The sequence below is a fragment of the Adiantum capillus-veneris genome, chromosome 8, assembly GCF_014529385.1.
Source record: "Adiantum capillus-veneris isolate H3 chromosome 8, ASM1452938v2, whole genome shotgun sequence".
Classification (NCBI taxonomy): Eukaryota; Viridiplantae; Streptophyta; class Polypodiopsida; order Polypodiales; family Pteridaceae; genus Adiantum; species Adiantum capillus-veneris.
In genome coordinates, this window is record NC_140938.1 from 12612986 (window position 1) to 12628843 (window position 15858).

Sequence of the window (15858 nt, forward strand, 5' to 3'; positions counted from 1 at the left end):
ATGTTCCACGGAGTTATCCATCCAGTGTTAACAAGAGCCAAAAAAAAAAAAGTGGAGAGATCAAGAGATAACTCTACACATGTGGGCCAGAATTTATGAGACTGGCTCCATCATAGGTTACCATCAAAGGTATTACTTTGAAAACTATTTAGGAGCACCTGGGGTGACACTGATCTGTGACACTATGGAGATGGCCAGTTCGAAAGTACCCGCAACTACTGCTCGCCCCCTAGAGATTAAAAAAGAACCTTCCAATTAAATGCAAAAATTTTAAGACATTACAGCCCCCTATTTCTCGAGTTCTATAACAAGGGGTGGTGGCCTGCTTGTACATGTCCATATGTTCTATAAAGAGAGAGAGAGAGAGAGAGAGAGAGAGAGAGAGAGAGAAGACTCTTTCAAAGCGTCTTTTTGTGTCCTTGGTCGAGACATTTACAAATCCCTGTGGTATTCGACATTCATACCATCAAATAATGTCAGGCAGTCACAAAAGCCGCATTACTGACCTCTTTTTTGCCGGGTCAACAAACAGCTAGGATACTGCAGAAATGGGGACAAATGCTCGATTCTGTGTCTTGAGTAAAGTGAGCTCATGTACTAATATACAGGATGTCTCAAAGCCTTGGCAGCTTTCCAACTCAATGAGCTGATAATACAACGGTGTGTGTGCGCGTGCGTGGCGCACGAGAGAAAATGAGATTCTTGACCCCACTTGCAAACCTTGTTGGATCAAACTACGAACTAGACTAGTACTGAAAGAAGATCATCCCCAAAACATACCCACTTAGTGGAGAGAAAAAAAGAAAGCTTGCACATGCAATCGAGATAATTACATACGTGTAGGGGATTGTGAATGCACATGTTTATGAAGACAAAGCATTGCGCCGGATAAACTGAAGCCAGGTGATTGATCCCCAAAATCTGTCTTTTTTAAAGCAATGGTAAATTATGTGAGAGAAGGCTAGCTGCCTGTTTCTGCCTCTGGACCATGCTGTAGGTAGATGGGAAATCGCTTCACCATGCGAGTAGTGGGAAAGAAGATTAGCTCATCATTCTCAGCTGCTTGCCATCTGTAAGTGAATACAATAAACATTCATAAAGAATTCTTCCTTGAAACAAAAGGCAACATTCAGGAAGACCATATTTTCTTTTCACTCATCAAAGCTCTTTCCTCTTCAATTAGTAAAGGCTTTACTGAAGTCAAAGTAACAAAGAAGCAACCCCTAAAAACAGCTATGCCCGCAAGATGCCAACACAAACTTGGCTAAAAACACACAACTGAAATCACTGGAAACAACAATCTGGCAGTAAGCTGGAAAACCTGGGGTTTTTTTTGCCCCGAGAGGGGGGGGGGGGGGGATTCCTCTTGCAAAATTTACAATAGGAGAGGCTCGACAAGGAGACGCAGGCTGGCAAGGTACAGAGAGGAAGCTACAACCCAATCTCCCAGAGCCCACACACCATACACAACCCGACATCAAACACACAAAAACAAGAACCAGGACAAACATGTTGGAGTTTTGGCATCTCAAGTGAACTGCCCAATGTGATCCCATTTATTTAGTTTGGCTTTTAGGTGTTTATTTTACTTATTTGTCAAAGTCTGGGTACGGTAATTTACTGAGGTTGCTATATAAGCAACCCTCAGCCCCCATTGTATTCACATCAGTTATTCATTGCCACGGTTGATTGATTCAGGAGACTCTCTCTCTCTCTCTCTCTCTCTCTCTCTCTCTCTCTCCAAGAAGAAATTGTTGTAGTGCTCCTTTTTGGTCCCATTGGTCATATATGACCTCCGTGGACGATAATTCAATCTATCTCTCTCTCTCTCTCTCTCTCTCTCTCTCTCTCTCTCTCTCTCTCTCTCGCTCGTTCTCGTGCTTTCTCCCCTTGGTCTCTATGCTTCCGCATCGTCGACTTTGACATGGTATCAAAGCCTAAAGCTCCTTGATTGCAAGGGAGGAGAACCGAACGAGGAGAGGAGGAATAGGAGGAGCAAGGCGAGGAACTATCTGTGCTGTGCTTCCCAAAACGCAAGTGAAGGAGTTGATCGGCAGGCATTCTGAGACACACGCGGACATTGCCGCAGTCTTGACTTGCATAAAATTCGTAGCGCTCTAAACTGCAAGCCCAAGGGAGGCATTCCGATTCTATGTTGAGAGGACGTGTGCAGAGCCGACTAGTCCAATGCAGCCAGCGTCTTGAGATGCATGGTGCATAGACAGCGATCGGCCGCGCGGGACGGGTCAAATTTGATTGCGTTCTGAAACGCTGTGACGGGCTTGCCACTCAAGCGACTAGACTTCAATAAAAGCGGGATGAGGGAGTAGCTGCTGGACAGCGCTCTGAGACGCTTGAAGTAACTGATTCTCTCAACAGCGACATGAAGCTGAGGTTGCTACTGACAACGATGGCCACCTTTTGCGTTTTTAAATGCATGGGGAGAAGTCATGTGCCTCGGGGAAATTTCTTTGAGCCTCTCAACGGGGGTTCTCGCCTAGCTTCGACCTCAATGGAGAGCAGTTTATTTGATGTGGCTTGGTGGATTTTTGAGCGGCAACCTTTTGGAGTACAAGAAGGAAACAACAACATTTCCAGATCTTGTACATACAAAACATGGCCCACCCTTGCTCAAGCGCCCGTAACATCAACCAAGACCAAAAAATGGTTATGGATAGCAGATCAACCATCCAGTTAGCAGCCTATGCTCAACCACAATTCTCAAGGAAACCAGAAATTTTGATTAGGAAGCCAAAAGCAAATGGAGGAGTTCGCTAGAGGAAAGAGGCAAAGGCAAGCTTGACAAGGATGGCAATACCAGTACTCAGTTAGTTGCCTCGGTACCCACCACGAGGTCCGACAACCAATGTTATAAATGTGACATGACGCTTTGTTTGGCTCAGGAGTCTGAAGCCAAAGACAAAAGAAAGAACTCACAAAGAGACAAAGGCAAAGGCAAGCTGGATAGAGATAATGGTAATAAAAATTTGACAAAGGAGATCGGCATGGCACACGTGGTGGCGACCACAGTGGCCACGACACTAGATTTCTAGTCAGAGGGCAGATGCCGCCACTAGCTTCAGCCAGAGAGGCTTGTGAGTGGCAGAGAGGGGCAAGAAGTGCTCCATATAATTAATTTGGACCCTTGTGTTGGAGTTCAAGTTATCGGTGTTTGAACCCATAGGTCAAAGTTCAAGGCACGTGCATTTGGTAAGGAGCCAATCAGACGTATCTAAAACACTATGGATGAGTGCACCAATCCATTATTGTTGGTCGGATTATGGACACGATGTGTTTCTGGAAAGTTTTGGATGTGATGTGTTCACACGAATGGGGATTCTTGGACATAGTGTGGTCTACCCTCAATTTTCTACAAGGCAACAGATGCTCAAGATGGCATTCTTCTAAGGTACAAAGTTGAGGGTAGCAAATCCGAGGTGTATCCAGTAGTCTGCAGCTATTGGGGTGTCCATGGTAGCTTCTTTATCGACTTGGTCTCACTATTTATGTCCACTATGACCTGCACAGAGGGTGTTAAGAACTTTGGCATCTCAAGTGAACTACCCAATGTGATCCCATTATTTAGTTTGGGTTTTAGGTATTTATTTTACTTATTTGTCAAAGCCTTGGTAGGGCAATTTACTGAGGTTGCTATATAAGCAACCCTCAGCCCCCATTGTATTCACATCAGTTATTCATTGCCAAGGTTGATTGGTTCAGGAGACTCTCTCTCTCTCTCTCTCTCTCTCTCTCTCTCTCTCTCTCTCTCTCTCTCTCTCTCCTTGGTCTCTACGCTTCCACATCGTCGACTTTGACAATACAAACAGCACACACATAACAGCCCTTGACTGCGCCCGAGGCCCTTACCAAAAAGTATAGTGGTTTCTACTTCAGGCCCTCCGATCCATACGAGAACCGGGGATAGTATTACCATGGACCTTATCTTTGAGCCTCAAGGAACTCGTACAGGGAATGATGTTATATGGACTATTGTAGAGCGGTTTAATAAGCAGACACACTTCATTCCAGGCAGGAACATGATTATAACAGTCCAAATGGCTAGAAGACGTGGAGTATAGTCAATAATGAGAGGGATCCACGGATGAGAGCTTGTTTTTGAGAGCTTTTGAAGAACTTGTGTCAGGTGCAGCAGAATGATTGTTTGCGCTTTGCTCAAGATGAGTGCTCCGAACTGTGCTCAAGTTCCTTTTGTTCTTATGGAAGGTAGAGCCTTCCGTTCTTAATGAGAGAATGCTATGATCACAAACAAAGTGAATGAACACTGTGCGTGCAAGTGTATGAGACTGAGAGATAGAGAGAGAAGAGAGATCGACACCAGAGACGTTGTAAAACCCTCCTCCGAAGGCCCCACTCTCGTCGACGAGAGTGGTCTACTTATGATTGCACAATCTGGTACAATGGGAATGCATGTGACTGATGCAAGTCTAGGCTATGTTGGCGATGACGACGGGGACGACAAGACCGACCTAAGGGCTGAAATCTGCAATCTTGTATCTGCTGTCCAAAAACGCTATAGACTGAAATCTGCTACAATCCAAAAACGCCAATTTGGGAGGCTGTTTCTGTGGGTCTTTGTCGCTGAAAATCTGCAGGTTTAGGGCTGAAAACTGAGGTTTCTTTAGGCTGAAAACTGATGGTCTTTCTGGGCTGATTCTGCTACTCTTATAGGGGCTGATCTTGCAGGTACTTCATTGCTGAAAACGCTGCAAATCTGCAAACGCTATGATCTGCAAAAACGCTAGGGAAAACTCTGCAAAAACGCTAGGTATGGGAGTTTGCAGAAAACGCTAGGTCTGAGTTCCTACTAGCGATGGATGTTGATGCAAAACGCTAGGTCTGAGCTTGCTTCTGGCGATGATCTGCTCATGAGAAAACGCTAGGGGCAAGGGTCTGATGGTTCTTCTTGCTTGGAGGGGGGAATCGCCAAGGGGTCTTGTTGAGAAGTTGCCTGCTGAGCTTGGCTCCTGTTGCCTCTTCTGCCAATTAGTGCTAGTCTAGGTTTGCTTATATACAAACTTACTCAATTTGCCCTACCTACTTTCCAACAAAAGTCACTTAAAAATTATAAGTGAAAAATGTCAAAAATAGGTAAAATAGGCTAAAGGCACTGAAAAATTCCCCTAAGGATTTTGATGGATTCGTGCAACCAGAGGATATGCATCTACACTAAGTGACTGGGCATGCACGGTCTACGAATAGACTCACAAAAGTGCCAGATCACTTCTAATCTAGACTGACTGGACTGACTGAACCCTGATTATGCTGTAGCTTGTCCATGGACACATAGGGTTGGATGTGTCACGTGACATCCCCTCTTTTTCAAAGTGAGGTATTGGTACCGAACTGTATGGCGTCGAGGGAAATTGCCAATAGTATCCAGAATCCTGGAAGGGACTCTTTGCCGGTCCACTCTGATGTGTGGGTCGTACGGTACTTGAACTTCATAAAGGTCTGCAATGCTTGCTTCTTTGGGCCGCGCCGAAAGCGACACAAAGTCTTATGTGGCTCCTTCGATGCTTTAACTTCTTCGAGAGTCATGCTTCTTTCTTCTTTCAAGAATCTCCACAGCTGAAAATTCCTGAAACCACTTCCAACACAAAATCATGCACATACCTATTCCATGTAAAGTGAGTGGAAAAAATCTTGTCTTCCTCAAAGACTGTGCATGCAATGTAGATGAACAACGAGACGGAGTGCCAAACCATTCACCACACACACGCAAACAATGAGATCGAATCTTTCTCTTTTGATTTAGAGCAATCAACCGTGGCAATTCACAACGGAAATGTGCATGCTTGGTGCTCTTACTTTCATGTGCACGTTCTACGAATGTGTCATGCCAAGGAAGAGACATGAAATGTGACTTCCTTGAATGCATACTTTTCAGCTTTTCATGAACAATCCGCATACATTCGTGCTCATTCATGAGTGAAACGTGCTTAACGTACAATATGTCATGCCTAGGAAAAGGGATCACATAAGACGTTGACTAAAATACAGGAAACGATCACGAATGAAACACTCGAACAATGCGTGTGTATCAATCATGCGAACACATAATACTTTCTGTAAGGGTTGTTCTTTAGAAAAAGCATCAACTAACTCATCATCCTTGTGAACAATCACGTCATCTTCATGCAAATCATCATGCTTGTCATTGTCATCCAAATCATCATGCAAATCATTATCATTCAAATCATCATGCTCATTATTATCATTCAATTCATCATGCTTCTCATAATCATGCAAATCCTATGTGTCATGCTTTGGAGAAGAAGAGACTGAGAGAGTCTCCTTTTCCCGAATCTCTTGCATCTATGCCAGAGCTTGAGAAAAGAGTCGCAAGAACTCTTTCATGTGTTGATCGCTCTTTCCTTTGACGGCGGCTACCATTCTTTCTTGGTGTTAGCGCTCCATTTCTGCTTTTCTTTCTGCGTGTCTGCGTTCCATTTCTGCCATTCTTTCTGTATTTCTTGCTTCGCGTTCTAACTTCCTTTCCATAAACATCTGGTCTAAAGCCTCCATAGGAGTTAGTGCAATCCTTGACGTAGATGGGGAAGGGGAAGGGTCGGAAAAACCTCTTGGTGGGGAAAATTCTTCTTCGCCTCTCTCATGCTCATCACCTCCAAGCGAAGTATCCATTCCGCTTCCAATGATGACCATCCACTGAAGTCTTGGGTTCTTGTGGTCTTGGGAGTCATGGGTTCTTGGGTTCTTGGGGGTCTTGGGTTCTTGAGGGTCTTGAGGTTTTCTTTCGCTTGCAATCTGTGTTTGAGAAGGATCTTCTCTTCACCCGAGTTCTACTCTTTTCCGCGGGCGCACCCCTTGGCGGCCTTGCGCTCACACCAAGGTTGCTTTTTCCCACCTCACGTCGACTGGCCGGCCGCTAAGTGCACAGTCCGCTCTCAATGAGAAAAAAGAGGCACAAGGGGAGGTTGGACAAGCCCTTCTTTCTTGGGATTCCTGTCACTCTTCAAAAACACGATTAGGAATCGACACGCCCACGCAAACTTGGGTTCGTGCGACCTCAACAAGCAAAAAAACTTTCTTGTGATTCTTGTGGTTCTTTCCTTGAGTGATATAGAACACTGCCAAAGCTCTGATACCAATGTTAGGTGCAGCGAAATGATTGTTTGCGCTTTGCTCAAGTTGAGTGCTCCGAACTGTGCTCAAGGTTCCTTTTGTTCTTATGGAAGGTAGAGCCTTCCGTTCTTAATGAGAATGCTATGATCACAAACAAAGTGAATGGACTCTGTGCGTGCAAGTGTATGAGACTGAGAGATAGAGAGAGAAGAGAGATAAGACACTAGAGACGTTGTAAAACCCTTCTCCGAAGGCCCCACTCTGGTCGGCGAGAGTGATCTACTTATGACTGCACAACCTGGTACAATGGGAATGCATGTGACTGATGCAAGTCTAGGCTATGTTGGCGATGACGACAGGAATAACAAGACCGACCTAAGGGCTGAAATCTGCAATCTTGTATCTGCTGTCCAAAAACGCTATGGACTGAAATCTGCTACAATCCAAAAATGCTCATTTGGGGGGCTGTTTCTGTGGGTCTTTGTCGTTGAAAATCTGCAGGTTTCTTTAGGCTGAAAACTGATGGTATTTCTGGGCTGATTCTGCTACTCTTTTATGGGCTGATCTTGCAGGTACTTCATTGCTGAAAACGCTGCAAATCTGCAAACGCTATGATCTGCAAAAACGCTAGGTATGGGAGTTTGCAGAAAACGCTAGGTCTGAGTTCCTACTGGCGATGGATGCTGAAGCAAAACGCTAGGTCTGAGCTTGCTTCTGGCGATGATCTGCTAATGAGAAAACGCTAGGGGCAAGGGTCTGATGGTTCTTCTTGCTTGGAGGGGGGAACCGCCAAGGGGTCTTGTTAAGAAGTTGCCTGCTGAGCTTGGCTCCTATTGCCTCTTCTGCCAATTAGTGCTAGTCTAGGTTTGCTTATATACAAACTTACTCAATTTGCCCTACCTACTTTCCAACAAAAGTCACTTAAAAATAATAAGTGAAAAATGTCAAAAATAGGCAAAATAGGCTAAATGCACTAGAAAATTCCCCTAAGGATTCTGATGGGAATGCTTATGATCATGCTGTGTGCAACTAGAGGATATGCATCTACACTAAGTGACTGGGCATGCACGGTCTACGAATAGACTCACAAAAGTGCCAGATCACTTCTAATCTAGACTGACTGGACTGACTGAACCATGATTATGCTGTAGCTTGTCCACGGACACATAGGGTTGGATGTGTCACGTGACAACTTGCATACCACTTTGTAGTTCTCGTCCATGCAACATTCACACACAAAGGCAGTCGAGGAATCAGGATTGTCAATTCAGTGGCCTAAGACCTTTCATTAATTGTCTGATGATCCAAGTCACTAAGAGCAGCATTTGCCATTAGTAGAATTCACCGACAATATTGTTCACAGTCTACTGGCAAACATCCTAGAAGGTTGCATTAGGGCGGTCCTATTAACGAGTGGTGGATTCGGTTTTTGAGGATCACAAGTTAGCAAATTACTTCCTTGGTAAGACGGAGGCTCCACAACCATATTAGAAGATGACGACTCCTCGGACCATGCACTAATTATGCTAGTTAATGAGGAAGCAAGAGAGGCGAGTCAGATACTCGGGGTCCCTAAGGGTGTGCTGTTGGATAAGAGTCTGACTCAGACAGTGGAGGAGATCTGGCAGATAGCGCTGTGCTTGGAGGATGATGTAGCGCAACGGGCAATGACAGGCATAACAGAGGTGAGTAGGGTCTACCGCACAATTGCCCGTGACAGGCTGGCAAAGATACGGGAGCGTGCACACCCTTTTCGGCAGGGCCTCACCTCACTATACCAAATGCAAGAGAGAGAGCCAGAGTGCGCGTGGATAGAGCCTCCGCTCTCACTAATTTTTATTTTCATAGGCAGGCTTCTTGATAGACTCAGATTGGGGATTGGGTCACTCATGAGATTATGAGTCCTAGGCACTCATGCTCTGGGATCTTCCAGCTATAGAGACAGGATGGGTCTTTGGCTCAAGAGCCGATGGAGATTAGAGGCTTTTTACAGTAACTTTCTCAGGGCAGAGGAGCCTTCAGAGCACAATGATGCTTGTAACACAATAGGTATGGGCTGTAATTGATCGATTAATTTCGACGAGTAGTGCTGCTTCACTCTGTGAGATTTGTGTGTGACATGTGTGCCCAACTAAAAGAATAGGTGTGTGTGTTGTTTGGATTTGCCTTTTGAGCACGTGGAAGGGCCCCATCTCAAGGGTTTTTGAATTTTGTTTGGGGAGGGCCATACTCGCATGGGGCAGGCCTCCAAGAATCCAAAGCAGCACTCCGCGACATCCTAGAGCTGCACAAGCCAAGCTGGAATTCCCCTTGCTAACAGCTCTCGACAACACCTGCATTTGCCATCAACTACCTCAGTTGCTCAACCGGTCCAGTGCGCACATGCAGTCGCGTGCACAAGCCTCGCAAGTCGCAAAAGCTCTCGACTCAATCCGATGCTCCTTGCACCTGCCTCGTCATCACCTCGTTGCCACATCATCCCTGCTCAAACCCGCACGCTGATCTTCTGCCGTTGTCGACCTGCTGGCTTTGCCGCCCAGTGCCCACGTGGTAGTCCTCGTTACCTGCCGCTTGTAAAGCTTCCCTTTTTTGTTTTATTTCAATGTGTAATATCCTTTTATTTGGAGCCCACTATTGAAGCCCTTGTTCCCACAGCTTGCAAGACTGAACACCCGCTAACTTCCTTCGGCCCTACATAGAGGGCTTTCCCGCGGTCTGCAAAGGGAGCCTTCCCATCAAAGGCCTAACTTGGAGTGCAGTCCCATGCCAGCAGAAGAGAAAAATAAAATATAAATAAATAAATAAATAAATAATATATATATATATATAAAATCATCAAGCCCTTGAAAGGGGCAATTCTCACGAGCTCCAACCCGTTGCTCCATTGTTTCAAAGGCTCAACCGCATAAGGACTCTCAAGCTCTCCATAAGGGGAGCGTCCCACCGGCACTATTGTTGAGTCCTCCAAACTTCAAAGCCTCGACATCAAAGCTACCAAGGCTTTCAAAAGGGCATAATCAAGCAAGGATTCCCCACCATCAAGTGTTTTATTCCTATTGTGAAGAGTGACTTCACCTCGAGTGAAGAGGTACTTCACATTGAAGGAAAAGTTTGAAGTGCAAATTAAAATTGAAATTCTTGCAGCCAAGCACAATAACTTGCAAATAGGTTTCCTATCATTTCCTAAGGAGAATTAATGCTCGTGTAAAGAGATAAGACACTGGCTAGGAGAGTCTCTTAAGCTAAGACCCCTCTATTAGCGCAATGGAAGAGAAGGGGCTTGGGAAATTTAACGGGGAGGGATTTCATACTTGGCAAACCAAGTTGAAAGGCTACTTAATGAAAATGTTACCATATACATGTGGTAGTGATGTGTGTGAACACACTTAGGATCGCCGAGGCATTTTTTCCCTCTCTAGAAGGTTTTTTCCCCCGTGCATTGTATATATGCCCATCACTCTAGGGCTAACTTAATCTTTCCATTGCACACTAAGTAATACATTCTCTGTTGTGTGCCTTGAGCTTCCTTCATCTTCTCCAAGCTGTGTTTTTTCCTGCAACCCTAATTCCAACAATTGGTACCAGAGCAGATTGGATCCTCCCAGGCTTAGTCGCTAGCAACTCCAACATACGCCTACTCACTTTCTCCGATTTCTGTGTGCTTTGGCGAGCGTTCACAGGTCGACAAAAATTTTGGACTCATTTTGACCTCCGTTTCCACTACAGGCAGTACTGCACAGGCTATTTTGTCATTTTGTGCAGAAATTATGTCAGTGCCATTTTCTGCATAACAGGTCCCTTATGGTCTTCTACGGTTTGTGCTATATAGTACGTGTTGTTCCCGCTCTCCTTCTCCTCTTTTCGGGCACTTTTCACATCAAGTGCAGCATTTAGCATGGCTAACAACAACACAAATGTGTTCAAGATGTTTGCTGCTGAGGACAGATTAGGTGGGGACAATTACCCTATGTGGGCTTATATGATGCAACATGTTCTTGTGTCGAAGGGCGTTTGGAACATTGTGCAGGGCATTGATGTACGTCCTGGTTCCGAGGGTACAGGCGATGTTGAGGATGTTGCAAGTCTTGCTGCAAGGATTGTTGCTGTTAGAGTTGTTTTTCTTACGGCAGAACAAGCTCGTTGGGATGTAAAGGATGCGCATGCTCATGCGTTGATTGTGTTGTCTGTGAAGCACACCATTACTCCTCACATTTGTTCAGCGAAATCTGCAAAATAGGCTTGGGATATTCTGGCACGTCTTTATGCAAGTCGCAATGAGGCTAAAATTGCATTGCTGCCTAAAGAGCTGGAATCGAAGATTATGCATCAGGAAGATGATATGGACACTTTTCTTGCTAGTGTCAAGGATATCAATGAGCAACTTATTTGTGCAGGTGAAGTCATTTCAGACAGTTCCCTTGTGCAGATTATTCTTGATGCCTTGCCAGATTCTTCTATGGCTAGGGGAGGTTGTTCCCCCTTAAGACATAGTATGCCATCTGGGATATCTGCTCGGTTGGAATGTGTCCGCGGTGCAAAACTTGATTGGGTGCACCAAAGAATGCACTTAAAGCTCCGCTATTGGAAATTATCAACTTGGCCATTACATGTGCGACTCAGAATTGTCCAATTCATCATGATGGCTTATGTGCAGTTCAATTTACCACTTTAATGCTGGCCCTAGCAGCGCCTTGGGTGAAGTTGGGTCTCTTATATCATGTATGTTGGAACATTTCTGGCGTAGATCCTCCCGCAAGAAGGGATTGCAGTTTATATCTATGGATAAGTTATGCACGCCTAAACGACTGGGAGAGATTAATACTTTGGATTTACGTCGGCATGTTTGGCTTGGAAAGCTATGCTGCCTACGTTGGTGGATCAGCGACGGCCTTGGACGCTCATGGTTTCACATTTAAGTGATAGTATTGTCACGCAGTCTTTTGGTCATTGGCATCCTTCTTACTGGGATGCCATTTTTGGGCAGTTGAATGGCCATATTCCGGGATGTCCCTTCACTTCGTCTCTTGTTGCAGATTGGAAGGCTGTTACCTCGCACTTTTTTTTTTTTGTGGAGAAAGTCAGGGCTGTATATTACTGAGTACAATATAATCCCCAGCGGATGCCAAAATAGCCAATCACGTGGGGTGTACAAGCTGTATGTAAGGGTGAGAGCCACTATAGTGACAACTCAACTAGAACAATCTCATGGTGGTCTATGTGATGAGTGGAGAAGAAACCACCGAGGGGGAGCATAATGCCATGTAATTTGGCTACCTGTAAGTGTGAAGAAGAGTGGGGATCGGGCCCAACGCCTAAGGAAGGCAAAGCAACGCCCCTAGGCTGCTCGAGATGTACCTGAGGAAGAATCCCACTGCCAAATCAGGGTGTGAATGATGTCCAGCAAGATGGTAGTGAGGGTATCCTGAAGGAGCTGTGGAGCCGCATTGAGAATGTGAAGACAACGAGCTCGCCAAACATTCCATAGTGTAATGCTAGTGATGACTGAAAATACTTCATCACGTGTCTGAGGATCCCCTTGCCAAGCAATCTGTGGTAACATAGCCAAAGTTCCTCGCCGATAACCAGTCGAGGTAAGCATAAGAGCTGGATCTGTGTCTGAGCCCTCGTAGAAAAGATGCGGTCCGGGCATCGGCATCAACCATGAGACAGATCCCCAAGTGAGAAATCCATGTTGAACACCAGCTCTGCTGAGTAAAAAGCAAACTGCTAGCCACACTGCATGAGAAGTTGAGCATGACCAAAGACAGTGTGCAGGAGACTCAAGTAGTCGCAGAGGACAGCGAGTACATAACGGATCATGACCCATAGTAGCTAACCAAGTCCCAACTAGAAGTCCTGCATGTGCAATCATCCACATGAAATAAGAAATACGACGAACCGCATGGAAATCCCAGATGGTTGACCAAAACTGTAGCAGATAGGCATGGGAGAGACCTGAATGTAACCAGAAACGCATACGAGTGGGCTGCGCTGGGTGCTGTCTCATCAATGCTAATCTTCCAATTCTGACAGTGTACTCAAAGAATGATACAGGTGCACTGGTGGGGTTAGAGTGAGGCCAATGCCACTCTCCTGGGTCCCAATAAAGCTGAGATAGGGCACGACCCTCCCACACCCAAAGCCTCCAAAGTACGGCATCAGCGGAGGCGAAACGGGGGTCAACACAACGACGCTTCCCACGGGAGCCAACTACTCGTATGGCCGCCCATCGAGTGCTGGGGTAGACAAGGTGTGGAGAGGTGGTAGCATATGTCAATCTAGGATGAATCCCTTGTGAGTAGTCAATGTCAACTGTGAACAACATGGTGTCTAAACGAACTAATAAGAGAGTACTCTGAGCAAAGAGGCCTTCCCAGCCACAATGTGGAGGCATTTGAACCGTGCCTCGCATAACTGCATCCCACTGTGAAGGAACGGCGGGGTCAATCTCAAGCAGTCTGTCTGTCACCCCGCGACCAATGTCATAATGTTCTGCCACAAAATCTGCATCCAGCATTCGTGTCTCATGAAACAACCGCATAGAGGCAGCAGGGCCAGTGTCCCAAGCAGCCCAATCAATGTGAGTCCTCTCTCCAAGCTGACGAGGGGGATTAACCGAAGAATCAAGAACTGCATCATTCCAAATGAGAGGCTGGCGCTCAATCTCCTCACGACATGAGGGAGGTGAGCGTATGATAGCCCGTCGCATGGAGACCCAAATCTGAAGGAGCGATCGGATGAAGGGTGATAGAGTGCTGGTGGACAAGGGAGCATCTGTAAAGAGAAAACGATACCCTGCATGCCAAGTATGACCATCTCTAGTGCCGAGACGTGGAGTCGCAGTACAAATAGCAGCCTGAAGAAGCATCTTCCAAGGTTCTTGCTCGGGAAAAAGGCCCCAATAAGCTTGGTAAGAAGGGCGCTGCTCTGTAACTCTGGATCAATAATGCCAAGGCCTCCTTCTGACCGAGGACGAATAATCGTGGACCAGCGAACTCGAGCACGAGTATCAGTAGTCCCATCTGTGCCAGTCCATAAAAAGTTCCGCACTAGTCGGCGGAGCTGAGCTATCACACCAGAATGTAACATCCAACAAGAGGCCGTATACCATACTGTAGCTAGGATGACCTGATTGGCGACCAATGCACGGCCAGCCAACGACTGATGACGTGAAGACCAATGACATAGCTTCCTGCGAATAGACTGCAGTACAGGTGCAAACTGCTGCTGTGAGGAAACGTCAAATCCAATCTGAAAGCCCAGATATCTGCATGTCTGACCCGGCTGCAGCCAAGTGAAACCATCAGCCACCCCAAGTAGGTATGTCATCACTGCCTACCAGTAACCCATAGGATTTATGCCAATTAATGCGTGTACCACTTGCAATGCAAAAAACTTCGAGGGTCTCCCGCATGGCATCAAGTGCAGCTAGCAAATAACGCAACATCACCATAGTGTCATCAGCAAACTCCTGATCGATAAGGTCCGGAGTTGAAGGTACTGGCATGGCTAAACCACGAAATGCATGGCTCTGAGCACGAAGAAAATCGGATAGAGTCTCTCTTACAAACAGATACAGATATGCTGCTAAAGGACATCCCTGACGGACAGATCGAGAAAGCTCAAAACTGCGACTGACTCGGCCACCAATAGTAATCGCACTGCTTGCAGTCTTGAAGAGAGCAGAAATGCCAGAGATCCATCTCAAAGGGAAACCCATCTTGGCTAAAGATCCTTCGAGAAAGTCCCACTCAACACGATCATATGCTTTCTCGAAGTCAAGGATGAAAAAAGCGAGCGGTTCAGAAGATGATCTGGCCCACTCTACTGCCTCATAAAAAGTGAAGATATTATCCAGTATGCATCGATCCATGACAAAGCCTGTCTGAGAAGTATGAATAATATCTGGTAAGAACGGTCGCAAGCGATGACTAATCAGTAATGCTAATATCTTATAGACCGAAGGGAGTAGGGTAATAGGTCTCCATTGGCAGAGCTGAGTGGTGTCACCCCCTTTCGGAATAAGAGATATGAGACCTGAACAAAGATCCGGATGCATATACCCTGATGCAAAGATGTCCTCACAACCGCGAAGCAGTGGTAAATGCAATACATCCCAATAAGTCAAAAAGAAAGCTCTAGTGAGGCCATCCTCTCCTGGACAGGAGGATGGATCAAGACTCTCGATGGCATCACGGAGCTCTGCAAGTGTAAAAGGCGCCAACAAGATCTCTGCCATAGTGTCTGTACAACGGTGTCGGGTGTGATGCCAGATTTGTTCACGGGCAAGTAAAACCTCAGAAGTGCATACATCAGCAATAAACAAAGTCTTAAAATAATCGGCAGACATATCAAGAATAACATCAGGATGTAGATGTAGTGTCCCCTGAGCATCGCACAAAGTCCGAAGGATGGTGCCAGGAGGGCGCTCTTTATGCGCAGCAAAGAAGTCTTTATTCATTCGATCAACTTTAGCTATCCAATGAGAGACTGAAGCATGATGAGTGAACTCAGACCTAGCCTCCTGTATGCGACGAATCTCTTCTGTGAGCTCTGTCTGTCTAGCAGCGAGATAAGAATCCTGAGGCCACTCCTCAAGCAAGCGCTGGGTGGAACCAAGAGGAATGTGAAGATCAGACTCGCGTACTCTCAACTGACGATGAATAATAGCAATCTGATCACGGCAGTAAATACTAGACTGAGTAATGCAATGAGCAAGGAACTCTCCAAGGGGACCACAATAAGAAGCACTTG

At 45.9% G+C, this 15858-nt stretch overlaps 1 protein-coding gene across 4 annotated transcripts in view; it reads right to left on the reverse strand.

Moving 5' to 3' along the window:
• Positions 1-380: 380 nt before the first annotated feature.
• The window catches only part of CPD (Cytochrome P450 superfamily protein), a 54010-nt gene continuing 38532 nt past the window's right edge, over positions 381-15858 (reverse strand). For 3 of the 4 annotated variants that reach the window (XM_086517580.1, XM_086517578.1, XM_086517577.1), the window contains one exon: positions 767-1070. In XM_086517580.1, coding sequence (XP_086373706.1) covers positions 1056-1070 — 15 coding nt within the window. In that variant the 3' untranslated portion in view covers positions 767-1055. The other variant, XR_015188815.1, reaches the window with a different exon arrangement.